Source organism: Nansenia antarctica, assembly GCF_963989245.1.
Source record: "Nansenia antarctica genome assembly, chromosome: 15".
NCBI classification, from domain to species: domain Eukaryota; kingdom Metazoa; phylum Chordata; class Actinopteri; order Argentiniformes; family Microstomatidae; genus Nansenia; species Nansenia antarctica.
Genome location: NC_137685.1, coordinates 7,516,276 through 7,542,909, shown reverse-complemented (window position 1 = coordinate 7,542,909; position 26,634 = coordinate 7,516,276). Strand labels below are relative to the sequence as shown.

At 44.1% G+C, this 26,634-nt stretch overlaps 1 protein-coding gene across 1 annotated transcript; it reads right to left on the bottom strand.

Moving 5' to 3' along the window:
• Positions 1–654: 654 nt before the first annotated feature.
• igfn1.1 (immunoglobulin like and fibronectin type III domain containing 1, tandem duplicate 1) lies at positions 655–26,228 on the bottom strand (the record flags this gene model as incomplete). The annotated part of the gene is made up of 26 exons (XM_080545807.1): positions 655–659; positions 1,129–1,455; positions 1,844–2,140; positions 2,469–2,661; positions 3,130–3,215; positions 3,740–4,048; positions 4,443–4,571; positions 5,219–5,401; positions 6,033–6,329; positions 6,458–6,751; positions 7,048–7,189; positions 7,349–7,470; positions 9,428–9,592; positions 10,022–10,034; positions 12,826–13,059; positions 13,175–13,374; positions 13,834–14,106; positions 14,597–14,765; positions 14,880–14,993; positions 15,959–16,136; positions 17,232–17,274; positions 17,427–17,468; positions 17,829–17,928; positions 18,251–18,390; positions 22,439–22,558; positions 26,180–26,228. 26 exons carry the CDS (start codon positions 26,226–26,228, stop codon positions 655–657), a joined length of 4,224 nt encoding a protein of 1,407 aa, XP_080401933.1.
• Between the last annotated feature and the right edge of the window lie 406 nt (positions 26,229–26,634).

Below are 26,634 nucleotides of genomic sequence, written 5' to 3'. Positions count from 1 at the left end.
AAAAAATAAAAAATAATTATACAAACACTATACAGCAAAACAGATGAACTAGCCTGATAAATTATATTCTAGTTTTAAAATTTGACTTCATAAAATTTGACTTCAACAAGATGTAAAATCAGCGTCAATCCCAAGAGAAGCAGAAACTGCACACAACACAAATGATCAAGTACCTTTGAGGTTAATGAACCACGACCACACACTTGCAGTTTACTCATTTGAATGTTTATGCCAGTGAACCATGCAAAGGACTACATCGTGACCACTCTCTGCTTGTTTTTAACGTTTATTTTCTAGACTTTTCCGAAGCGTGACTGAAAACAAGAACAGCCCTGCACATGCATCGTTCCAACTCCCAACCATGTGGTACTGTAACTTCTTCTATTTGATTTCGCACTTTGGAAAAACACAACACAGTTCCATGCCATGCTTTCAGGCTGCTTTTGAATAGGCTAAGTTGTTGTTACAGTACATACGTAGTTAATGAACCGGAGCCTCAGAACATATGCAGCTTCAAGAATGTAGAATATCATTGTAACCCTTAACTAAAAAAATACACCGTCACTCATTTCCACAAGGAACTAGAAAACACAACAGAAAAAAACAAAAACAGGAAAAAAGAAATAACAGTGGCGTCCTCGGCGTCTTGCTGATCTAGTCTGGAACACAAGAACACAACAGATGTGTTAGGCTGCATTTACGCCGCAGGTCGTAATGCCTAGTTGCCATTTAGTGCCTATATCCGATTTTAACACCTGCTTACACCTACTTTTTCACATGCATGCCCCATATCTGATACCTTTGCTTACCCTCGTAACACTTGTAATCGAGCGTTATATGCGACATGCCTGCTTAGGCCGCAGTCGACACATATCCGATTCGTATCTGATTGAGACCGGCATGAGATTGAGGCCTGAATCGGATCTGAGAATATCAGATTCGATGTGCTTTTTTTACTGCTTACATCTGTATGTTACATGTCCGATCTGTGCCAGATTTGAGCAATTGTGTCACTTCGACCTGCGGTGTAAATGCAGCCTTAGTGATGCACACTGTCTGACATAGATACTCATCCAGTTGTATGGTTAGGCTTCCTAAACAACCTTGTACATCCTGACTCAGGCTTACCTCTGACAGTGAGTTTAGTAGAACACTCCACCCTGCCCAGGGGGTTCTCAACGATGATCTTGTACTCTCCGGTGTCCTTGGGTCCGACCCTCAGGATGAGCATGGAGCAGACGCCACAGGTGTTGGTGATGAGATAGTTGGTGTTGGTGTTGAGGCTGATGTTGTTGCGGTACCAGGTGACGTGGGGCGTCGGGTCCCCCCTGATGGCACAGCTCATGTAGCACTCGTACCCCTGGGGAGCCGTGTGCTGCTTCAGCGGGACCAGGAACTTCGGAGGCCGCTCCAAGTTGCACTCCTTCGACTCTGGCATGTTCAAGATGAACTTTTCTGGAGGGAAAAAAACACAGAAGTAGTTTATAAAACACAGAAGCAGTTTATAACTGGAGATTAATGTTGGCACGCAAGTCGTGAGCTTAGAATTATAAGGTTCTATCTCAGTTTCGGGTAGTTCAGAGATATTGAGCAACAACGTTTTTACATTCCATTATGTTTTGTGAGATGGAACCTTAGTATTTTATTAATTACTAACAAAACATTTTTTTTAGTTTGTTAAATTTTAAAAATAACACCACACAGGCATTAATAAACACCTGATGGATCAGATTATGTAAAAAACCCAATTTTGACAAAAATGGAGATAGAACCTTATAATTCTAACGTCACAAAGTGATAATGACCCTAACTATGAAGACCGGATCCAAACACTTTTCCAGACCTTTCTTGGCGGTGATCGACCACTTTGGGGACTCGCTGGGTTTGGAGGAGCCCATGTCGTTCTTGGCGTAGACGCGGAACTGGTAGTCTCTGCCGGGCATGATGTTGCACACGGTGAACTTGTTGTTGAAGATGCGGTCGGCCACGGTGCTCCACTGCCTCTTGGTGGAGTCGCGCTTGGACACCACGTAGTAAAGCCTGTCGTCACGCTTCTCGTCAGGAGAGGGCGTCCAGGACACGGTCACGGTGCCCGGCACGTTCTCATCCACCTCCACAGGGCCTGGTGGCTTAGGCTGGTCTGCAGAGGACCAACAGCAGCATTAGACTCAGAACACTCTGTTACACGACGTTTTGCCTATACCTGCGTATCAATGCTGTAGATAATGTAGTTCAAACATTGTAGTTCGTATTAACATGTTACATAGTTCTATTTTGTTGAATAACACACAACTGCTCAATCCATTACTAAGCAATTAGTAATGAACAGTGTCGATACATTGTTGTTACTAGAGTACTTCCAGAGTTAATACCGAGAGAGTAGGGTAGAGTTAATACCTGATAGCAATTGCATTTATCCTGGTGATCATTTGCTGAATAATAATCAACTGCCATTTTATCCATCTCACCTGTGACTCTGATCTCAATACTGAAAGTCTCCTGGCCCACAATGTTCTTGACCAGGATGGTGTAGATGCCTGTGTCTGAGCGCTCCGCAGAGGGAATCAGCAGCTGGGACGATGCCTCACCATTGCTGATGGTCACCCGCTTAGAGACAGGTACCCCGTCCTTCACCCAGGTGACCTCCGGCCAGGGAGAGGCCTGGGAGGAACAGGGGTCACAGTTAGGTCATCCACATGATAATGATCCTAACACTGGAAAAAAGGCCTTTGGATTTCCGTTAAAAGAATGTTCTTGATAATGTTGGTTCCACATGATTGAAATGTGTTTAATCAACACAGATTTGGTTGAACGTTACACAATGAAATAAAATGTGTGTTGATTAAACAAATTTCAGTCATGGTGAAGTTTTTTTTTTGCTTACAAAAGGACTTTTTTTCAGTGTAACTGCACTGCTGAAGAGTCCATCTGAGTGAGTCCATTCCACTTGTATGGAATGGTATACCGTCTTATCAATCTAGGCTACTTGTAATAACAATAATTCATTGTATTTATATAGTGCTTTTCCGAGGCTCAAAGACGCTGAATGGAATGGTATACCGTCTTATCAATCCACTTGTAGGCAAAGGTATACAGTCTTATTAGTCCAGCACATTGTTAACTCTGTACCTCAAAGTTGATGTTGAAGCGTGTTGAATTCCCTGCTCTCACCACCATGAAACTCTTCATTTTGGCGTCGGTGAATCTTGGCCTAACTGGATGATATAAAAGCACAGAAACAGCATGAGGTTTTTGAATATCTTCACAATCAGAACACATAGATGTTGATTTAGTATGGCACCAAGTCTACCGTGGCTTTATATATAACATTCTAAACCTGCTACGGCGACACTTTAATGAATGTGCAACAAATAGTATGTGCAATATGACAACCCATGTGTACATAAGGTTCAGATATAGGAAAAAATTAGGATATTTATAGCACAGCATAGTGTACAGCACAGTGTTTTATTGTATAGTATAGTAGTATAGTATAGTAGATAGTGTACATAGCCTTAGTTATGTCAACCAGCTCTTTTCTCTTTTTTGTTTTATCCTTGGCTCTCTTGTTTTTAGTCTTTTTTCCAAGGACCAGGGGAGCCCCCCATTCATTCATTCATTCATATAATGTATGTGGTCTCAGTCGATTGCAAATATTATTGGGTTCAGTGAGGCTGCTGGGGAACATGTCGATGTGTGGAACACCAACATGGGTAACAGATATTTGAACTGGTCTCACCAGGAGGAGGCATAGCCAGGATGTAGTTGTCCAGCTCCTGAGGCAGCCCCTCGCCTCCGTCGTTGGTGGCAATGACTCTCACCCAGTACATGGCCAGGGACTTCATGCCCTTCACCGTGAAAGAGTTCATGATGATGGCGTTGTTGTGACAGCGACTCCACTCCGGGTCCTCTGCGGGTCTGATCTCCACAAAGTATCCCTTGGCTTCATCTTCAACCTTCTCAATGTCCTTGGGTTTAGTCCAAGCCAGGGACAGGGTGGTGTAGGTGGAGTCTGTCACCTTCAGCTCCAGGACTTTGCCAGGAGGCTCTGGAATGATGATGGCATAACTGAATCAGCGTCATCAAGAGTTTATTTGAACAGCATTGTTGTGGTCCTCTGCGGCTCAGTTGGTAGATTATTGTGCTAACAACGCTTAGGTTGTGGGTTTGATTACCGCTGGGACCATATATACTGAAAAATGTATGCACTCACTGCAGTGTAAGTCGCTTTGGATAAAAGCATCAGCTAAGTGGCATATATTATTATTATTATTGTATTATTATGCCGTCTTTGCATTGCTTTCCATACCGTATGGGAGCGGAATGTGTAAAATCTGCCAAAGATGTCGTATATTGATACTTTTATGGATATTTGATCAAATTCATCATGCATGATTTTAATTGAATTCCCAAATGTCCGTATTCAGATGAGCATGACCTACTTTTGGGGTCCCTGGCATACACAAATTCAGATGGATTGCTGAATTCTCCGGCTCCAGAGTTGTTGATCGCTGCCACGCGGAACTCATATTCCATTCCCTCAATCACGTCCATCACACCGTAATTCTTATCTGTGGAACAGGGAGATATACACAGAAATACATGGGTTTTCTTTTGGAAAATTACAGATGGTTTCTGTTATTTGGTAATCTGGTATAAATATAACAGTATCAATTGGCTAGCATGCATATCTATGTGGATTTGTAGATGAAAACAACATGTCAGAGAGAGAGAGAGAGAGAGAGAGAGAGAGAGAGAGAGAGAGAGAGAGAGAGACTGTCGTGAAAATGACTAGTAATTGTTTAGCCCTGACTAATGTAGAAAATTGAAATATACAGACAATGATATGGTATAACAGAATAAACAGTCTGTTTGCATGCAGCCATTGTCTATGTGGACTTGGAGATGAAAGAAACATATTTTTGTGAGAGGGAGAGAGAGAGAGAGAGAGAGAGAGAGACGGAGAGAGAGAGGGAGGGAGAGAGAGAGAGAAAGAGAGAGAGAGAGAGAGGGAGAGAGAGAGAGAAAGAGAGAGAGAGAGAGAGAGAGAGACGGAGAGAGAGAGAGAGAGAGAGAGAGAGAAAGAAAGAGAGAGAGAGAGAGAGAGAGAGGGAGAAAGAGAGAGAGAGAGAGAGAGAGGGAGAGAGAGAGAGAGAGAGGGAGAGAGAGAGAGAGAACATTACTGTAGTAACTGTTTAGTCTTGACTAATGGCGAAACCTTTGACCATGGGTTCCTCTCCGATGTTGACCGCGCCCCAGAGGTTGCTGCCCTTCTTGCGTTTCTCCAGGTTGTATCCCAGGATGTTGGTTCCTCCGGTGACGGCAGGGGGAGCCCACGCCAGGTTGATGCAGTGCTTGAAGGCGCTGACCACTTTGGGGGCAGTCGGGGCTCCTGGGTAGGCTGAGAACAGAGATAGTAGTTTCATCAGTGAGGCTGTATCAATGTTCATACAATTAATTATCAGCTCACTATGAGGCTCTGTTGTACAAAATAATCATATTTGATACAGGCCTATATGACCATATGGTGGGCTGCGGATTATTATTATTATTATTGGATATAATGCAAGCTGTTAGAGCATTCAAGATGAACAAGGCTCTCTCAGACCGAGCTGAGACAGTGTAATATGAGACAGTGTAATACGAGACAGTGTAATATGAGGCAGTGTAATATGATCTGAGGCAGTGTAATATGAGGCAGTGTAATATGAGGCAGTGTAATATGAGACAGTGTAATATGAGACAGTGTAATATGAGGCAGTGTAATATGAGACAGTGTAATATGAGACAGTGTAATATGAGACAGTGTAATATGAGACAGTGTAATATGAGACAGTGTAATATGAGACAGTGTAATATGAGGCAGTGTAATATGAGGCAGTGTAATATGAGACAGTGTAATATGAGGCAGTGTAATATGAGACAGTGTAATATGAGGCAGTGTAATATGAGACAGTGTAATATGAGACAGTGTAATATGAGACAGTGTAATATGAGGCAGTGTAATATGAGGCAGTGTAATATGAGCTTACCTTTGGTGCCGGCCTGAACGTCCTCCGTCTCCATCATCTCACTGACGCCCATCTCCGTCTCGGCCCGGATCCGGTAGCAGTACCGCCGGCCGTGGTCCACGTCTGTGTCCCGGTACCCCGTCCCTTCGCCAATCTGACCCAGCTTCTTCCAGGTGTTGCGGCCGATCTGTTGGCGCTCCATCATGTAGTTTGTTATCTTACAGCCGCCTTCGTCCTTGGGTGCCCTCCACTTGAAGTCGATAGCAGACTGAGTGGCCTCGACGATCTCCAGGGGCCCCATGGGAGGGGTCGGTATGTCTGTCACAACACATGGTACTTTTTATTTCAATACTGTTTCATGCCAACAATATTGTTGCTTAATTGTATGGTCGTGCTAAATACATGTTTCTAATAGTATAACTAAATACCTGTGTATGTTTACCTACCTAAAACAGTTATCTGTGAAAAACACTCCATGGTACCAAACTCATTCTTGAGTTTGATCTTGATTTGCCCAGAGTCTTTGCGCTGCAGCTTGGTCAGATTCAGGCGTGTTTCCCCCTCTGAATGCTCAATCTTAATGTGTGCGTCGTCTGTAAGCTCCTCGCCCTCCAAGAACCACTGGATCTTTACCGGATCACGACCCACAAAGGGCATACTGAAAGAAGCCTTTTGCCCTTTTTTCACAGTTACTGGAGTAGAAAAAGCTTTCAATTCTTTTGGATCAAATCTGGGTGGATCTGGAAAGAAAGAGAGAAATGTTAGTGTTTCCAGTCTCTGTACGGCGTTTTCAAAGAGCAAAACCATTTGTAATAAAATGTATAATTCTTTTTATTGATATCAATGCATTATTTGACTACTTCAAACTATTCTTTGTAATCCCCTCTTTTGAGAGAACATAATAAAATAATACATAATGAAATAAGGTGAAATGTCCCCAAAAAACATCTTTGTAAATATTATACAGTTGAGGGATGATTCATGAGGGACTCCGATTACATGAACATTTGAGAAAAATGACAAAATAGATTTAAACCTTCAACAACAATCATGGCCTCTGTTTTCCGCCCATCTGCCTCAAACCGGTATTTTCCAGAATCTTCCTCTTGTATGTTGCTGATTTTCAGCTTGTGGAAGCATCCATCTACGCCCATTGTCAGACAGTCAGATGATGTAATCTAAACAGGAACACAAAAACAAAAAAATCGTACTTGACCTAATAAACTGTATCTCGGTATGTTCCTGTAGTCTAGTCTGACACTGCGACAGCCAACAGGCGGTTTGTTTACCTAACTAGCGATGAGTAGTCGACTCAGCTTTTAGCTACAGTTACTCACCTCCTCCCCGTCTTTATACCAGATTCCTTCACATTCTTTGCTCAGCTTACAGACCAATTCTGCCGTCTCCCCGATAATGGCGTTGCAGTCAGAAAGCCCACTAGAGAAGTGAACCCCCGGGTCTGGAGTAATTAGCACACGACAAGTTAGTACAAGTACTTCATTTTAAGCTCACCCAATTACCTGTTGATGTGGGTGTTATCATTTATAAGAGCAGCAATACATTGATATAAAAGGTATATCAATCGCAATCAATCATTTGTTTTCATACAGTCCATGCATGCATGTATGCATGGCACACAATGCATTCATGTAGTCCTGGTTTACTGACCTACGGTCGCTCTGAGTCTGTCAACACATTACCTTTACTACTAGTCACATTTGGTTGTATACTCCATGTATTCTACTGCAGAATCTGTGTATAAATACATACTCAAATGTTTACTGTTATGTTTGAATGTTCATTGTTTAAGGGATTTGGGTTAACATCAGTTGGATCTTCGGACTTCAGTGTAGATGAAAGTAGACACGTCCTCTCTTCAACCTTGCTGTGGATGTTTAGCAGTTGAGCTTGTTTGATGATGAAAAATTGTTTTTCATTACAGAAATGTTAGACGTTCCAAATGTAGGCATTGAACGTTCTGATAAGAAATAGTATGTCAATTATTTTCTTTCTTCTTCTTGTTCTTGTTCTTGTTCTTGTTCTTGTTCTTGTTCTTCTTGTTCTTCTTGTTCTTGTTCTTCTTCTTCTTCTTCTTTTTCTTTTTCTTTTTCTTTTTCTTTTTCTTTTTCTTTTTCTTTTTCTTCTTCTTTTTCTTCTTCATTTTCTTTTTCTTCTTCTTCTTCTTCTTCTTCTTCTTCTTGGCTTCCGTGTAGTTGTTTGGTCAGAGCCTCCGTCGATGAAGCCTCCGTGATGATGAATATCCTCAGTAGACTGAGATATGCTGCCATGGAGTATTCTAGACTACGGCTATGGCGTTATTGTGTACAACGATGGCTTTTCTTAAATGTTCCTGCCACCTTTGAAACCATGACATGATCATCTACATAATCTACAGTATCATCATGTCTCATGCTGCTGCTTAATGCAGGATGTCTTCCATCCCCTCTTATGTTCGCACTTGAATCTTCAGAGTCGCAGTGTTTTCATGAGAGATAACATGGGACACGGTGCAAGTCTTCTGCTTTGACGTAATTGATTGTTAAAGTTATTGTAAGGTCACAATTTGAATACAGTGTTTCGGTCGAGTATCACAGGTTGTTAATCCTCTTGTAAGGTCAAGGTTTGAAGAAGATATTTCGTTTATCAGTAACACAGGCAAACATGTTTCTTAAGACAAAGCAAACTACACAACACAAATGCATGTTCAACATAACACAAAAACACACAATTTGCAAACAAGAAATTGGGCTTGAGCTAACTAACTTTCTTGTCAGTGATTTACCCTTCTGGTAATGTATATGAATAAGATAAAGAGATGTTTCATCAAAGATGTGTTAGATTATGAAGTCATAATAAGAATATATTTTTCTTATTAGTGCTCTCTTTTCGTTAAAGTGACACTTTACCAATGTTTAACATCACAATCTTTATTTGATTATCTCCAGCACAATTGCCAGGGTATACATATTTGAACATGGTGATTTTCTATATTCTGTAGTCAAAGACATATGATCACTCCCTATGATGTCATTGGGGTTAAACCATTTTTTAATCTTTATTTTTAAAACTACAGCCACAAATACACTCCCACTAGCTGGGAACAATTGTTTTACCCCCAAATGACATTATAGAGGGTAATTTCCTTAGCACCTTTTCTCATATCTCTTTGACTACAGAGCTTAGATAACTCCCATGTTCACATGTATACCCTGGCATGGTGCTGGAGGTACTGAATGTGATGTTAAAAAGGTGTCCCTTTAAAGCACCTCTTGTTCAAGTCTACTATCACCCTAAAGGTCAGTAGGTATTAATCCCAGCATTCTGAGTGGTCCACTGGAACAAGTCATTTGTTTCATCAAATGACTTCACTCCCTCAGCGGCTTCCCATGCAGTCTGTGCGGTGACCGTGATCTTACCGATGACCGTCTCCGGGAGCAACGGGCCTTGCCGCTGGGCCTTGCGGCCTGAACGTTTGCCAGCTCCAGCTGACCCGTCAGCTAACCCGTCAGCTGACCACTCCCCCTCATCGGCGTCTGATGACCCACCGCCACCACCCACAGGCCTTTTTTTCCCATCGGGGCCTGTGGCAGTGCCATCGATATGTGTATGATTATCATAACCACCGTCAATCACTCACTGCTTATTGTTGACTGAAGTCGGATAAGGCTTGTAAAGAACAGTTAACAGTAGCAGAGCAGTAACAACAACAACAACAACAACAACAACAACAACAACATCGGCGATAATAAAAGCAACAGTAACAGTGAAGAGGTCACATATAAACGACAGCAAGTTGAAGGTGAAAGGGGAGGTTGGTCAAGGTGTAGATCAGCTGCTTCTCCCAGTATAACAGAGTTCCTCATCTGGGGCCTCATTTATAAAGCGTGCGTACGCAACTTTGACGCAAATTTGGGGACTTGCAGTGAAAATGTGCGCTCCTCCACGCACACCGGGACCCATGCGTACGCCCATAAATAAATAAATGAATACACTTCATGACATTCACTGACCATTTATAGGCAACTATGGGTGTTAAAAGGGTGGGAGAAGACACTCTTTTATGTGTGCAAAAGTTAGAGTTGATTGTAATTGATAAAGCGAAACAGGCACCGTTTTATAAATCAAAATGTTGTTGTGAACGTTCTTGCTTGTCTATGTACGCAAGCTTTTTACGCCAGTTCTACGCAAAACTTTATACATGAGGCCCCTGGTCATCACCGCTCCGGTTAGCGGCTGTGTGGAATGTTATGTTCTTTGATATGATATTTGAACACACACATCAAGACCTGGGAATGTACGTTAAAGTCAAGTTATACTTGAATGTTTGCTGGCCCATTCCTTCACCAATTATTTTTAATAAAACCCCTTTTTCAAAGGCAAACACTTGTGAATCAACACAAGGACAGATAACAACAAAAGACACACATAGAAAGAGATACACAAACACATGGAAGCGCACACACACATGTTGCATATAAAACACAAATATTGGACCAAATTAGTAAATGGAGTAAATGATTTGTACATCTTTCTATAGAAAGAAATACATTTGGTTATTTGTGATTAAAAGTGTTATTGTCTACATTTAGTGGAATCATGTTAATACTCAAACCAAACAATATAACTCCAAGAAGCTCAGCTAACACTATTAGTATTTTTATTGTTATTTATGAATAATAATAATGTATTATTATTAGGGAATATTATTTATATTATTAGGGACTTACTATCATTACGCGAGTTTGCCATCTAACTAATGTGGTACGTATTACAACTAAAATGCACTTAGGGTTGGTTTCTTGTTGACGTTCAATGAACAATGCCACACGGTGTAAATCTCAGAAGTGTCAGATAGAAACGTTAATACTTTGAACTATTAGTTAAAATATGAATGTATTACTCAAAGTATTTCCTTGAGTACACAAAGACCTCCTAAGATCTCAGTATCTACCAGGCTCAGGTTAGGCGTTGGCTCCAAAGGTTGGCTTCGGCTCCAAACCGTTTCCATGCTTGTTCATTGAATGCAACCACCTCAATCTCTTACCAACGACCTCCTCCTTCAGCAGCGGGCCTTGCTTTGCACCTCGCTTCGCAGCCGCCCCCGCTTCATCAACCGCTTTCTCTGAAGCTGAACCGTCTTTATTTGATCGTCCTATTGGTGATGATCATCAATATCGAGTTGATATCAAAACAATATCAACAATATTAATGAAACTTGTGTATTCCCAGTTAATTAAGGTGTGGTTTCAAATGATGAAAGCCTGAATGTTGATGAATTTATTGTAGCCTAAAGGCCGACATGAATCTGAAGTGGACTATTATCTGAATATTTGACGGCAACAGAAATTGTTGTTTCTCATGTAGAGTTGAGCAGTGGGATTTCTATTTCCATATGCTTTAGGACAATCATGTTTTCTGTTATTAATTACTGAAGGGGATTGTACGAAATCTGTTGGTTGATGATGTTTGATCATGTTTTATAGGCAGCATAACAAACGAAGACAATTGCAACCACAGGGACAAACTCAGAAATGATGGTAACAAAAATAGCAATAGCAAGATAACAGCAGTAACAGTGAACAACTGCAGGAACAGTAACAGTAACCGTATTACGATTACACAAACAGATGAAAGACCGAAGACTGAAGCCAACTGGAACAAAGTGTTGTAATGGACAGACAGGAACAGTCGGTTCTGTGGGTTTAGATCTCGGTTTCTATCCTTCACCTCGTTGTGGAATGGATTATATGTCCGCATCGCTCGCACGGATGGTTCATCCAGCCTAAACAATGTCTTTATATTCTGCGTACCTCAGAGGTTGTCTATGAGCCAGCAGTGGCTGCAGATACAATGAGGGAATTTGTTACTTCACTATCGTTAGTATTGATTACCCCCAAAACAAACTGCTGTTGTCTCTTTCTTTCATTCAGCGTTGTCTGAATGTCATGCCAGGATCACCTTTAAGTGAAGGCAAGTTATTTAAAGTGAGCTTGTTAGGGAGTTGAAGAGCTACAGGACGACTGAGAGGATGACGTTCCAGTTAGCTTTGTTAGGAGGTTAAAGGTGTGTCTACCTGTACTGTATACTGGACAGCTCCATGCAGGCTTTGTGGGTAGTGTGTGATAGCCTGTTCAGTTAGGCTGTCATTATTACAGTAGCATTATAGTATCAACTTGTTGTTAAATACTGTAGTATTTACATGATGAATGGAGTTTAGTAGTTTGCTACTGTATTACATTAGTGGATTAAAAGCACGTTTAATAACAGTATTTCAGTGTATTAAAACAGTATGGTTGAAGTGAAAAAAAATTCTGCTCTCTCATCACATGCCCAAGTTCCTCTGGGACTATGAAATCATGTTGATGATGAACATGGACAGGAAGTTACTTCCAGCAGGTTTTGACCTGTACAGGAAGTTACTTGCAGCGGGTTTTGGCCTAGATCATTCAGGCTCAGTTAAAATGGGAACATCGACATGCTTGGGTGTCAGGGTCGTCAACGCTAACCTACACATCACCTAATTGCAGTTGCGTCACTGCTGGCTTTTAAACAGCTGTCGAAATGTAATGAATTAATTCATTGAATATGATGCTTAGTCAAATAGTGTTTATTATTAAAGTTAAGTGAAAGGTTTCTGAATATACCGTTTGTATTCAAACTAATCTGAGTCATTTCATAGTCATCTGTGTGTATGGAGTTATTTTAGCTGTGTGTTTAGAGTCATTTCATCTGTGTGTTTGGAGTCGTTTCTTACCTATCACATCCTCAGGCAGCAGTGGACCCACTCTCACGCGCTTCTTTTTCCCGTCCTTGCCATCGCCTTCTTCGCCTTCTCCCAGACCTGCACCTCCCATCCCGTCTGCACCTCCTGCACCTCCTGCGCCACCTGCACCTCCTGCGCCACCTGCACCTCCTGCACCTCCTGCACCTCCTGCACCACCTGCACCTCCCATCCCGTCTGCACCACCTGCACCTCCTGCGCCATCTGCACCTCCTGCACCACCTGCACCTCCTGCGCCTCCTGCGCCACCTGCACCTCCTGCACCACCTGCACCCCCAGCGGCCGCGAGAGCGGCCGCAGCTGCTGCAGCGGCGTTTGCAGCGACGTGTGCTGCGACTCTAGCAGCTCTGGCCTCATCTGAGGCAAGTCCAGCTAGCTCTGCCTCAAGCTCGGCTGCAGCGTCTGCAGCGTCCCTCTCTGCCTTGGCCTTCTTAGCTGCGTCCATGGCCGCCTCCATGTCTTTCTTGTGTTTGGCCGCCTGCTCCTCAGCGATCTTCTCCAGATCTACGGCAGATCCAGACCCTCCAGCCTGAGTGGTCTTGCGAGCACACCTCTTGCCTTTATTTGCTGGATCCTTGTCGACTGAATCAGACAATATTACGTGACGTTAGAATTATAAGGTTATATCTCAATTTTTGTCAAAATTTAGTTTTTTACCTAAACTGATCCATTAGGTGTTTATTAATGCCTGTGTGGTGTTATTTTTAAAATGTTGATTTTTTTTTTGTTAGTAATTAATAAAATACAAAGGTTCCATCTCACAAAACATAATGGAATGTAAAAACGTTGACGCTCAATATCTCTGAACTGCCCTAAACGGAGATAGAACCGTATAATTCTAAGCTCACGATTAGAGAGTGAGTTTCAAGTCAAATAATTGGTGTTTTCCAGTGATAGGCATATGACTAAGCGATAATGACATGAATTATCAAGGCTAAAACATTTGTGACATGGAAGGATTTAGGAAAAATATGAAACCACGATGAACACTTCCCTAAAATATTTCAGGAAAGAACAAGAAAAACAACGTAATGATCTAACCGTCCACTATCAGCCAGGCGCTGCAGGATCTGATCCCTGCCACCGCTGCGTAGATGCCACCGTCCAGAGGCGCGCAGTCCTTTATGAGCAGCTTGTGGATGAGCTTGTCCTCAGACACGGTGATCTCAAACTTGTCATCATTTTGCACAGGAGCGTTCTTGCCCATCCAGCTAACCTCATTCATAGGTTGCGACAAGACGCACTGAAAGATGGCGTCTTCTCTTTCCTCTGCCTTCACTTCCTGTAGTTTGACGATGAATTCAACCATAGGAACTGGAAGATGGAAAGATAACACACATGCTAAGATGAATTCACAGTTCAGCAAAATCAAGCAGTTTAACCCACTAACTGCCAAAGGGTTCCAAAACACTCACCACCTAGAGTGGTAAGTGTTTTATGTGGTGTTTACCTAGGAACAACACCTCCATTGGCTACAAAATGAAGCATCATCATTTATGCATTTTTGGTGAATAAAGTCGCCGGTAGAACGTTAATGACTTCACCCTCCTCAGCACTGAATCAGTTAATGGGCATTTTACATCCGTCAGGTGTCTTGTAATGATGATGTCACTGTAGTGGTGAGGTGGTTGATGGTCCTGTGTGGCTCAGTTGGTGATCTCAGTGCTAAGGTTGTAGGTTCAATTTCTCGGGGACCATGCGCACACACATTGTAGGCACTTTAATTGTACTGTAAGTCGCTTTGGATAAAAGCGTCTGCAAAATGTCATGTTACATCACACTGATGGTTTGCATTTTGACTTACTCTTGAAATCAGTTGAGAAGACGTTACATCCCTCAACGTCGACAGAGTAGAGGCCAGCGTCGTCTGAACTGAGGTTTTTGATGGTGAACACAAACTTCTTGCCAGTTTGCTTCAAACTGTGCTTCATCGCCAAATCTAGTTCTTTGGTGTAAGGAACCATGATACCATCCTGCAAGGTTGGATGTGTGTCATCACATTGTTTGATATTCAGTGATTTAAACGGGACCAGATATACTGGATTCCCTGATAGGGTTTGCGGTTAGGGGGGTTATGGTCATCTCACCTTGTAGAGGTAGAGCCGGCTGCTGGGGTCTTTGAGCTCCATGTCCAGCTCGATGGTGGCGGCGTCCTGGGCGTTCACCGTGACTGGCCTCAGGTTGCTGAGGTGTTCAACAAACTGAGAGGAGAAGCAACCATGAGCAACACTTTAGAGCATCACACAATGTGTGGCAAAACTATACTTCATGTTTTAATAAGTCAAACATGCTACCTGTTTGTTGAACAATACGATAATATAGGCTATCTGTGTCTTTCTTTTTTTCATAAGAACAGTTTAATGAAGCCAGGTACTTTACCTCAATAAGATGAGGCCTGGTTGTTAATTGGTTAATATACTGTATATCTGAATAGTGACCATTGTATGCAGTATGAGTCATGTCGGTGACTTAATTAGTGAATTGAGGTGAAAAGTGTACATATTGATGTGGTTGTGTATCTGTGAAAAGATACATAAGTGATATGGTCTAGTGAAAAGGTCCGGATGTCGGCCGTTTTTTTGCATATTACGAAAGTTGTTACGAAAGTGTTGAAGAGCCCACTCGATATAACAAACAACAGTTTTAGGATCACTAAATACTTTGAATTTGTGATTCATTGTATAGTCTGCCGTAGGCTACTGGGTAAGTGATGCATGGCTTGTAAACAAGTTTTAGGACGTGTTCAAAAAGCAAGGACTGTGTGATCATCTAATTATGTGTAGTTATGTGTGTTTAGCATGTTCATGTTCTATCAGCATGTTGTGATGTGTTAAACATGCAGTCAGATGTTCATAGCGATGTTCCTTTTTAGCTGATAGATATTAGCAGCTGTTTTGCGTGTGTTTTGAATCAGAGCAAGTTTCTCTGGTATTTGGTTTGAGGTGTACCAACATTCAAATAAGCATATTCTTCAAATATTTTAAATGAATTCAGATTTCTCAAATGTTTCAAATGTATGACACATCATTTGAAAGCTTACAATCTGCATTTTCATAATCTAGATCTGAATGACCTTGCCCTACTTGAGGACTATTTCACCAGACCCTGTCACATATTGATGTGGTTATGTACCTGGGGAAAGATACATATTGATGTGGTTGTGTACCTTGCAGATCTCCGCCTCTCTGACTTTCTTCATCTCATTCAGCTTGGTCAGCATTCCACGGAAATTGGTGATGCCGTATTCCGTACAGATCCGCTCGTAGTCCTTCTTATCTGCGCTCATCAGGATCTCCCACACCTTCTCATCAGGCTCCAACGACTTTCTCTCTTTTTGTACTTCACTGCCAGTCACAGACACACACACACACACACACACACACACACACACACACACACACACACACACACACATCAGCACATTAACACTATGCTGGTAACCACTGATGGTACCATAGCTGTTGAGCGGAGGGCCAGTGTGCTCTCTCTGCTGTATTACAATACATCTGTTATTGGTTGTATTAGTCTCTATGCAAAATATGGTTCGCTGTGACAACGTGTAGCAACTTCCCCAAAAATATGTTTCTGGTATGGAATATGCTGCATTGTTTTGGTGCAACAACAAATGGAATACCTGTTTGTATGAGTCAACCAATGGAATAGCTGTTTGTATGAGTCAAGCAATGGAATAGCTGTTTGTGTTACGTTCAGATAGGGAACCCAAGCGCAGACACAGACAGAGACAGGTTGAAGTAAAATAAAGTATGATTTATTTTAGGGAGTAGGCAGAGAATGGTCGTAGGGCAAGCGGGGGGTCAGGCAGGGGGCGTAGTCAGCAGGCAGGCAGGGGGTTTAGGCAGGAGGGGTTGTCGGCAGGCAGGCAGGGGGATTAGGCAGGAGGGGTAGTCGGCAGGCAGGCAGGGGCTTAGGCAGGAAGAGTAGTCGTTAGGCAGGCAGGGGTCAGGCCGGTAGGGCAGGCAGGCAAGAGGGCAGGTAGGACAGGCAGGCAGGAGGGCAGGTAGGGCAGGCAGGCAGGTAGGAGGAGGGCAGGTAGGGCAGGCAGGCAAGAGGGCAGGTAGGGCAGGCAGGCAGGCAGGCAGGTAGGAGGGCAGGTAGCAGGAGTCCGGTAGGGGTAGGTAAGCTGAAGCTACGATCTGGCAGAGAAGTGAAGGCTGGAACGGGTCTTTATGCAGGGCTAATGATGAGGTAATAGTGAACAGCCGGACAAAACACACACCTGAAGCCACTCCTGCTAGATAAATTAGAGGGAGAGAGAGAGAGAGTGAGAGAGGGAAAGAGAGAGAGAGAGAAGCACTGCGTACTACCTAGAGGTAGAGGGCGTGACAGTTTGTATGAGTCGACCAATGGAATAGCTGTTTGTATGAGTCGACCAATGGAATAGCTGTTTGTATGAGACATCTCAGACGTCATTGTCTTACCTTTTCTTCAGCTTGTTCCTGAGGCCTGCAGCCTCCTCAGTGGCTTTATGAACATAGAACAAAATAAAAGTGAAGGAACATGTTTATCTGGGGGGGTTTCACTGGTATGTTATTTATTCATTGCATGAATCTTGAGGTGAAATTAATGTTGCCCTTATATCCTGCATACTGAGTTTGATTGAACATGGAGCCTACCTTCTTCAGCCTTCAACATTTCCTTCGTCTTTTTGAAACCAACTGGAAACAGAGGTTTATATTAATGTTTACATCTTTACTGGAAACAGAGGTTTATATTAATGTTTACATCTTTACTGGAAACAGAGGTTTATGTTAATGTTTACATCTATACTGGAAACAGAGGTTTATATTAATGTTTACATCTTTACTGGAAACAGAGGTTTATATTAATGTTTACATCTTTACTGGAAACAGAGGTTTATGTTAATGTTTACATCTATACTGGAAACAGAGGTTTATATTAATGTTTACATCTTTACTGGAAACAGAGGTTTACATCTTTACTGGAAACAGGTTTATATTAATGTTTACATCTTGAGGTATACAATCAGACATTGAGAGGTGCTGTGTGCGTCTTACCTTCAATAATATTCAGGACGACTGTGCAGACGGCCTTTCCAAATTCGTTTCTTGCGTAGCATTTGTAGGTGTCTGCATCATCTGCATGGCATTTGGGGAACTGTAAAGCACATTGAACATGTGTTTGTTTACCATCTATGGGGAAATTACTCCCAATACAAAACAAAACTTTTTTTAAAAAGAAATTCTATTTTTTAGTCCACTAAATGGGATATGTGTAAATGATATTATTATGCTTTATTATTAATAATGTATACTATGTGTTAGTTTATGAAGTAGGCCTGATGTTGTGATATAGACACCTACCTCTAGGTGTATAATACTGATGTAATACAAACACCTACCTCTAGGGTGTATAATACTGATGTAATACAGACACCTACCTCTAGGGTGTATAATACTGATGTAATACAGACACCTACCTCTAGGGTGTGTTCCCGGGTAGTCTCGTCGTACTTGACCTGGTACCGCGCCGTGTCGTCCAGCTCTCCATTGGCACGGGTCCATGTGACCACGGGCTCTGGGTCGCCGCATATGATGGCCTTAAAGATGGCCAACTTCCCTGTGGAGGTCAAAGAGTCACAATGGCCTTAAAGATGGCCGACTTCCCTGGAGGGTGAGAGAGTCACAATGGCCTTAAATATGGCCGACTTCCCTGTGGAGGTGAGAGAGTCACAATGGCCTTAAAGATGGCCAACTTCCCTGTGGAGGTGAGAGAGTCACAATGGCCTTAAAGATGGCCAACTTCCCTATGGATCTCAGAGAGTCACAATGGCCTTAAAGATGGCTGACTTCCCTGTGAATGAATGGTCTTTATTGTCATTGCTACAGTACAGGTACCAAACAACGAAATTTAGGAGGGGTGGCTCCCCTGGTGTTAGGAAAGAAAAAAAAACTTTTACAAAAAATCACAAGAAGGGAAGGAGCTGGTTTACATAAATAAAGGCTATGTACACTATCCACTACACTATACTGTACAGATAGACGACTAGGGTTGTCATATTGCACAATAGTGTTATTGCACATTTATTTAAAGTGTTGCCGTTTGCAGGCTTGAAATGTACATATTTGTGCCTCAGCACTACACCAGATTTTTTTCAGTCCAGCAGCTGCCATCAATCCGTCCAGACTGTCCAGGGCCCAGAACCTAGGTCTTTGCTGTGTTCAGGGCCTGGACGGCCCTGTGGTAGAAGCTGTTCTTCAGTCTGTTTGTCCTTGCGGCCAAGGTCCTGAACCGCCTTTTCGAGGGCAGCCTGGTAAAGTGTTCGTACCCAGGGTGGGTCGGGTCCCTGGAGATCTTGGAGGCCTTCCTGAGACAGCGTGTGTTGTACAGCTCTTCCAGAGAGGGGAGGGGGGCGCCGGTGATCTTCTGTGCTGTTCTCACGACTCTCTGTAGCGCATTTCTCTCCGCGGTTGTGCAGCTGGAGAACCAGTTGCAGATGCCGTAGGTGAGGATGCTCTCCACTGCGCCGCGGTAGAAGGTCACCAGTATCTCCTGCTTGCTGTGTTCCTTCCTGAGGACTCTCAGGGTGTATAGCCGCTGTTGTGCCTTCTTGATGGTGGCTTTTGTGTTGTCCTTCCAGGTCAGGTCATCCCGCATGTGCATCCCCAGGAATCGGAGGGTTGAGACTCTCTCCACGCTCTCTCCGTCGATGAGCAGGGGCTGGATCTCGGACTTTTTCCTCCTGAAGTCTACGATGATTTCCTGGGTCTTTGACTTGTTCAGCAGCAGGTTGTTAACCTTGCACAGCTTGCTCAGTTGCTCTACCTCATCCCTGTACGCCGCCTCGTCCCCCCCCGAGATGCATCCCACCACGGTGGTGTCGTCTGCAAACTTTACGATGGAGTTGCTGGGGTGGACGGGGGTGAAGTCGTAGGTGTAGAGGTTGTAGAGGATGGGGCTTAGCACGCAGCCCTGGGGGGACCCAGTGCTGAGTCTGAGGGCTGTGGAGGTGTGGGGGCCCACCCGCACCCTCTGGGGGCGGTCGGTCAGGAAGTCCTTGATCCATGCACATATAGAGTGTGATAGACCCAGGTCTAGTAGTTTGGTCACTAGCCTGTCTGGAAGGATGGTGTTGAAGGCGGAGCTGAAGTCCACAAAGAGCAGTCTCGCGTAGCTGTTTCCCCTCTCCAGGTGGGATAGAGTGGCGTGGAGAGTCGTCGCGATGGCGTCCTCTGTGGACCTGTGGGCTCTGTAGGCGAACTGGTATGGATCCAGGTTGGGCGGGAGGCGTGTGAGTATGTGGGCCCGGACTAGTTTCTCGAAGCACTTCATGATGATTGGTGTGAGTGCCACCGGGCGGTAGTCGTTTAGGCAGCTCACCGTGCTTTTCTTCGGGACTGGGATGATAGTTGAGGTTTTCAGGCAGGGTGGGATGGTGGCCTGGGACAGGGACTGGTTGAAGATGTTGGTGAAAACCCCGGCCAGCTGGTCGGCGCAGTCCCTCAGCACCCGTCCCAGGACGCCATCCGGCCCCGAGGCTTTCCTGGGGTCCACCGCCTTCAGCACGCGTCTCACTTCATGTGGAGGTGAGAGAGTCACAATGGCCTTAAAGATGGCCAACTTCCCTGTGGAAGTGAGAGAGTCACAATGGCCTTAAAGATGGCCGACTTCCCTGTGGAGGTCAGAGAGTCACAATGGCCTTAAAGATGGCCAACTTCCCTGTGGAGGTGAGAGAGTCACAATGGCCTTAAAGATGGCCGACTTCCCTGTGGAGGTGAGAGAGTCACAATGGCCTTAAAGATGGCCGACTTCCCTGTGGAGGTCAGAGAGTCACAATGGCCTTAAAGATGGCCAACTTCCCTGTGGAGGTGAGAGAGTCACAATGGCCTTAAAGATGGCCAACTTCCCTGTGGAGGTCAGAGAGTCACAATGGCCTTAAAGATGGCCAACTTCCCTGTGGAAGTGAGAGAGTCACAATGGCCTTAAAGATGTCCGACTTCCCTGTGGAGGTGAGAGAGTCACAATGGCCTTAAAGATGGTCGACTTCCCTGGAGGGTGAGAGAGTCACAATGGCCTTAAAGATGGCCGACTTCCCTGTGGAGGTGAGAGAGTCACAATGGCCTTAAAGATGGCCGACTTCCCTGTGGAGGTGAGAGAGTCACAATGGCCTTAAAGATGGCCGACTTCCCTGTGGAGGTCAGAGAGTCACAATGGCCTTAAAGATGGCCGACTTCCCTGTGGAGGTGAGAGTCATAGAACACTGATCAACAATACCATTCTTCTCTTCATTATCGTCAGAATCATTACGTTTTACTTTCCATTCTGACTCGCTGATTTTACTTTAGCGTTACTCTACTTTACTTTGTACCTACTCACCAGCCTCACCTCCCTCCATAGATGGTTCAGAACTCAGCCGCCATTCCTGCTCTCAAACACTCGGTCCCGCGACCACATCACCTCTGTCCTCCACTCTCTCCACTGGCTCCCGTTTAAAGAACGCATCGACTTCAAACTACTCCTCCTCACCTACAAAGCCCTCCATAGCCTGCCCCCCCCGTACCTGACTGACCTCCTTCTCCCCCATCGCCCTTACCCGTACCCTCATCCTCATCCACTGTTCCCCTCACTGTTCCACCCTCTAAACTCAAAGGCTTTGGAGACCGTGCTTTCTCATGAGCTGCTCCCTGACTCTCAAACTCTCTCCCCCAGCCACTCAGAGAGTCACCCTCACTCTCCACTTTCAAATCCTGACTCAAAACCTACCGGTTCTCCCAAGCACACAACCTTCCCTACCCTTAACCATCTCGTGTATGAGAGTGTACCAGTGTGTGATTGTACCAGTGTGTGTGAGTGTACCAGCTTGACTATGCAGTAACTTATGTGTCCCTAAGTCCCTCTGAAACAGACCAGCTGCCATACACAGTAGGTCAGTGCATACCACGCCAAGTCAATTTCCTGTATGTGCGAATATACTTGGCAATAAAAAGAATTCAGGTTCTGATTCTCTCTAACTTTACACTACATGTGTCTTTCCCATAAGAGAGTTATTTTTTCTCTCCAGGTCAAATACGTATTTGATATGCAGATGGATTGGGGGTAGAAGGTCGCCACAATCATAAATTATGTAGTGCCCTGTTACAGTGTATCTGTGGAAGGCGATACGGCCGTATGCCAGGATCGCCCTCCACATACAGTATCACATGGCCTTCCGCCAACGTCAGGACTTTGTAAAAGATATGAATCACTCATGTGACATCGGATAGAGGTCATCTGTTGGTCTGTCCATCAGTTCTGTACAGTTCGGTCTGTTCCTACTCAGCTCAGGTCTTTCTCTGTGCCCATATCTGTTGTCCACCTGTCGCTCTTATTCCTGTGTGCTTTACTTATGTGTATTTAAATCTATATAGACACACTGAACGAATGGCAAGTTGATCAACGGGAATGATAATGCAGTGTGTTATGTAATCAGGATTAGACCTTGTGTTACGTTGTGAGACTACAGTATATCATCATAAATTAATGTTTAGTTTTTTTTTTATTAATTCCAAAATTGAGATCTGTGCTGAACTGCCAGTAAGTTGAATATCTGCAGAGATGGGGTTGGTTTCTTGACTTGTAGGAAAGATGCTTTCAGATGGATGTTTGATCTGTGCAGGAGGACACTTACCTTCCTTGATCGTCAGGGCGATGGGTTTACGGGTGAAGTCGGGGAACGTCTTTCCCTCTGGCATTGGGTCCACATACTGCGTGATCATCACCCCCGGAACCTTTGATCTGAATTTGAGGGCTGACCCAACACAACACACAGCATTAGAAAAGGCACTGCAAACAGTCAATTATTTATAGGATTAAATGGTGTTGCTGTTCATTACATTTGAGATTTTAGGTTTTGTACGACAACCAAATAAAGCCCACTCTTATAAGATAGAATGGAATGCTGTTTCCATGCATCTAAATGAACTGTATAACATTAGAGGCTTTGACAGACACAATTAAAAGTTATTAATAACTAATTAATTAATATGCTGACTATCTGACTTGACATAAGTATGAATCAAATCATCATTGAAAACAGAAGTTATCTCAGGTCAGAAGTCACAATAGGACAGTTTTGTGTTTTGTGCACCGATGCAAGGTTTGTGTCTGTACATTTCTTCAAAACAATATGAAAGACAAACCTTAGGAAATGAAATACATTGTTCTCTGAACTAAAGAATCAAACACCAAGTTCTACCTTTCAAACCTTACTGTCTTGACCATAACAGACACAAACGTTGCATTTTTTTCACTTGACCAAATAAACATAACATCAGTCGGAAGCAGCACGAACAGTTCTACTTGCACCTTCTCATGTACTTCAGCATAAACTTCAGGCTGCTGCTTTAGGGGATGTTGCTGATCTCTAAAAGCAATCAACCTCAGTGCCCTCCAGGAACAGGTGTGTAGTAGATGTTGTAATGTTTTGGTAACAATTTAAATCAATGTATATGTTATAAAGGGTTTGCAAATAATGTATAACTAGTTTACAAACTAGTTTACTAGTTTAGTTTCAAACTAGGTAACTGAACATGAATAGTTTTTTGAGTCAGTCTATCTATGAACCAATACTAAACTGTATAAACATGTTATAAATGCTTTACAAGCCCTTAATAACATACACCTCAATATAAAGTGTCACCAAACTTGGTTTATAATGAAGGTCACAACTAAGTGCATCTGTTGTGACACTGAAAGTTGATTCGTACGTGTTGATGAAAAGCATCTTTCACAGACATTGGACAGACTGCCAGTACATGCAGTGGTCACTTCCACAGTTTGGGCATGCTTTATTCCAGAGGTTCTCAACCCTCTCCTCTGGGACCCCCAGCCGCTCCACATATTTGATCTGTTCCACCACCAGCACACCTGACTCAACTGATCAAGTATAAAGCAATTATGGTTTGTACTTGATCAGTTGAATCAGGTGAGCTGGTGGTGGAACAGATCAAACATGTGGAGCGGCTGGGGGTCCCCGAGGAGAGGGTTAAGAACCAGTGCTTTATTCAAAACAACATGAAACAGACAGCGTATAGAAGACATTTCATGGAAGCTTTAGGTTGTGGTTTCCTCCCTCCTGTCTCGCGTACCTTTCTGCTTCTGAGTGCCCTCAGCGCCTTTCGTGACATCACAAGCAACACAGGAAGGGAAAATAGAAGGTCAATCCTGACAAAAGCACCGCAGAAGGCTCAGGGAACTTTGACAGGATTAACAAACACAAACACAAACCAGGAAACACAGGGACAGGTTGTCCAACACACACTCCATGGGGAAGAACATGGAAGAGGTTTTTTCACAAATTTGTTTAAAATGATTTACATTTTAAAGAAAGACTGTTGTTAGAAGATACATTCTGCATGCCGATAGATTAGCCACCATTAACCAGACGTACGGATGCTCCTTAATGAAAATCAACTTAAATCTGTGATGATTTTTCGAGACGTGTCCGAGAATACTCCAATGGTATTATACCTTCTCCTTCTTGCGGTTGTCCCTCAGGCAGTAATGACTCATTCTGTTGACTATGAGTACCTTAGGAAGTACAATTTAGAAGAGAGTAAGAGTTATGCAAGAGTTATAACATCATGTTTCCCCACTTTGACATCCATCTTTCGAGGCCCGGTTGACAGTTTGAGTCTTTTCGTTCGTTTCTCTCAACATGTCAAAGTTGTAAAAACAGTTTTGACATCTTGGCTTGAATGCACCGTTTTCACTCGCTCCGTGGTGGTTGTTATTGTTGACGTGTGCTTACGCCTAAAATGTGTTGCTTCATCTTCTTCTCTGTTCTCCACATACTGTATCCATAGCAGCCACTCTTCAAACTGACGATAATCATAGTTAACACACAGATTATTTTGGATGAAATATATCTATTTTAAAAAATAGATTATTTACTAATGTGTATATCTAATTTTATTGCAATATGTTCATAACTGTTCCCGTTGCAATATCCTGTCTGTTCACATTTCCATGATGGTTCTGACGGAAGTGTTGACTCGACATGAGTGTGATTGGATTGGATCTCTAGATGTGCTCATGGTGACTGGATGTCATATCGTCTTGGTGACTGGATGTCTACCTTTCTTCAGCCTGCATATCGTCAGGCACAGGAGAAGGGACGTTTAGTTATATTATTCAATTATAGATGACACCTTTCAGTTGTTCACAAGAGTACCAGCTGATTGGGGATCAGATAAGGATGCCAAGAGTGAACAACGTCTTTAATGTCATTTCAGCGTCAGGAGCAGATAATGGGAAAGAGGGAAAGAGTATATTATTATTTCAGGGAAGTTTCAGTCCCTGATTACACAGAGGAAAAGAAAGCTTGGATGTTTTGAATTTCTCCTGAGTCTTGTGTGTGTTTGTTATAATTTAAATGCTTGAATTGTCTTAGGATACTTTATTTTATTGCCAATCTTTGTAAAATACCCATACCTTACAGCATAAGTGACTGGGGAGTGAGTGGCCACCTGACATACGGCAACTGTGTACCCCCCTCCCTGCCCCGCCCTACCCCTCCCCCCTTCCCCGCCATGCCCCTGACACTATACCTCCCTCCCTGCCCCTGATCACTGTACCTGCCCCTCCCCTCTCCTGGCCCATTTCACAGCCTACCTACCTCCCTGCCCCTCTAACTGTTCCTACCTCCCTGCTCCTCCCCCCTCCATTCCCCTCCTACCTCCCTGCCCCTCATAGTGTACTTACCTCCCTGCCCCTTTCCCTCTATCTCTTACCTCCCTGCCCCTCATAGTGTACCCCCATCCCTGCCTCTCTCCCCTCTCTGCCCCTCACAGTGTACTTACCTCCCTGCCCCTTCCCCCTCCCTGCCCCTTCCCCCTCCCTGCCCCTCTTACCTCCCTGCCCCTCCTCCCTCCCTGTCCCTTCCCCCTCCCTTCCCCTTCTACCTCCCTGCCCCTTCCCCCTCCCTGCCCCTCCTATCTCCCTGCCACTTCCCCCTCCCTGCCCCTCACAGTGTACCTACCTCCCTTCCCCTTCCTCCTCCCTGCCCCTCTTACCTCCCTGTCCCTCGTAGTGTACCTATCTCCCCGCCCCTCCCTGCCCCTCTCCACAGTGTACCTACCTCCCTGCCCCTTCCCTGCCCCTCTCCACAGGGTACCTACCTCCCTGCCCTTCCCTGCCCCTCTCCACAGGGTACCTACCTCCCTTCCCCTTCCTCCTCTCTGCCCCTCCTACCTCCCTGCCCTTCCCTGCCCCTCTCCACAGGGTACCTACCTCCCTGCCCTTCCCTGCCCCTCTCCACAGGGTACCTACCTCCCTTCCCCTTCCCCCTCCCTGCCCCTCTTACCTCCCTGTCTCTCATAGTGTACCTATCTCCCCGCCCCTTCCCTGCCCCTCTCCACAGTGTACCTACCTCCCTGCCCAGCGGCAGTTTGGTCGGTGACCTTCGACTTCTTCCACATCCTGGCGTCTTCTGGGGCTCTGCGTTCTCAGAAGGCTCTGTAACACACATTCAGATGGAGAACATGAGGTTGACATCCTATCTCAGGTATCTCCTCAGGTTACTCATTTGGGTTTTGAATGCTGCCTGGAATCATCATAGGTGATAGGTCATAGAGACACCTAACTATAGTGGACACGGTAGAAAAGGCATTAGAAAGATTCTTATTCTGTCTTCAGACACAACGTTTAGGCGCACTTGAAATAAATGTGACACGGTTTGATGAAAAGGTTCAGGTTCATGAACGGTTCATGAACAGGGAATTGTGAAACCTCGCAATCCAGCCAAACAAGTCTTGTTGTGAAAAAATGTGTTGACAAGGAGGCAGAAAAGGACTGTGGCACTGTGGCTGTCAACAGACAACAGAG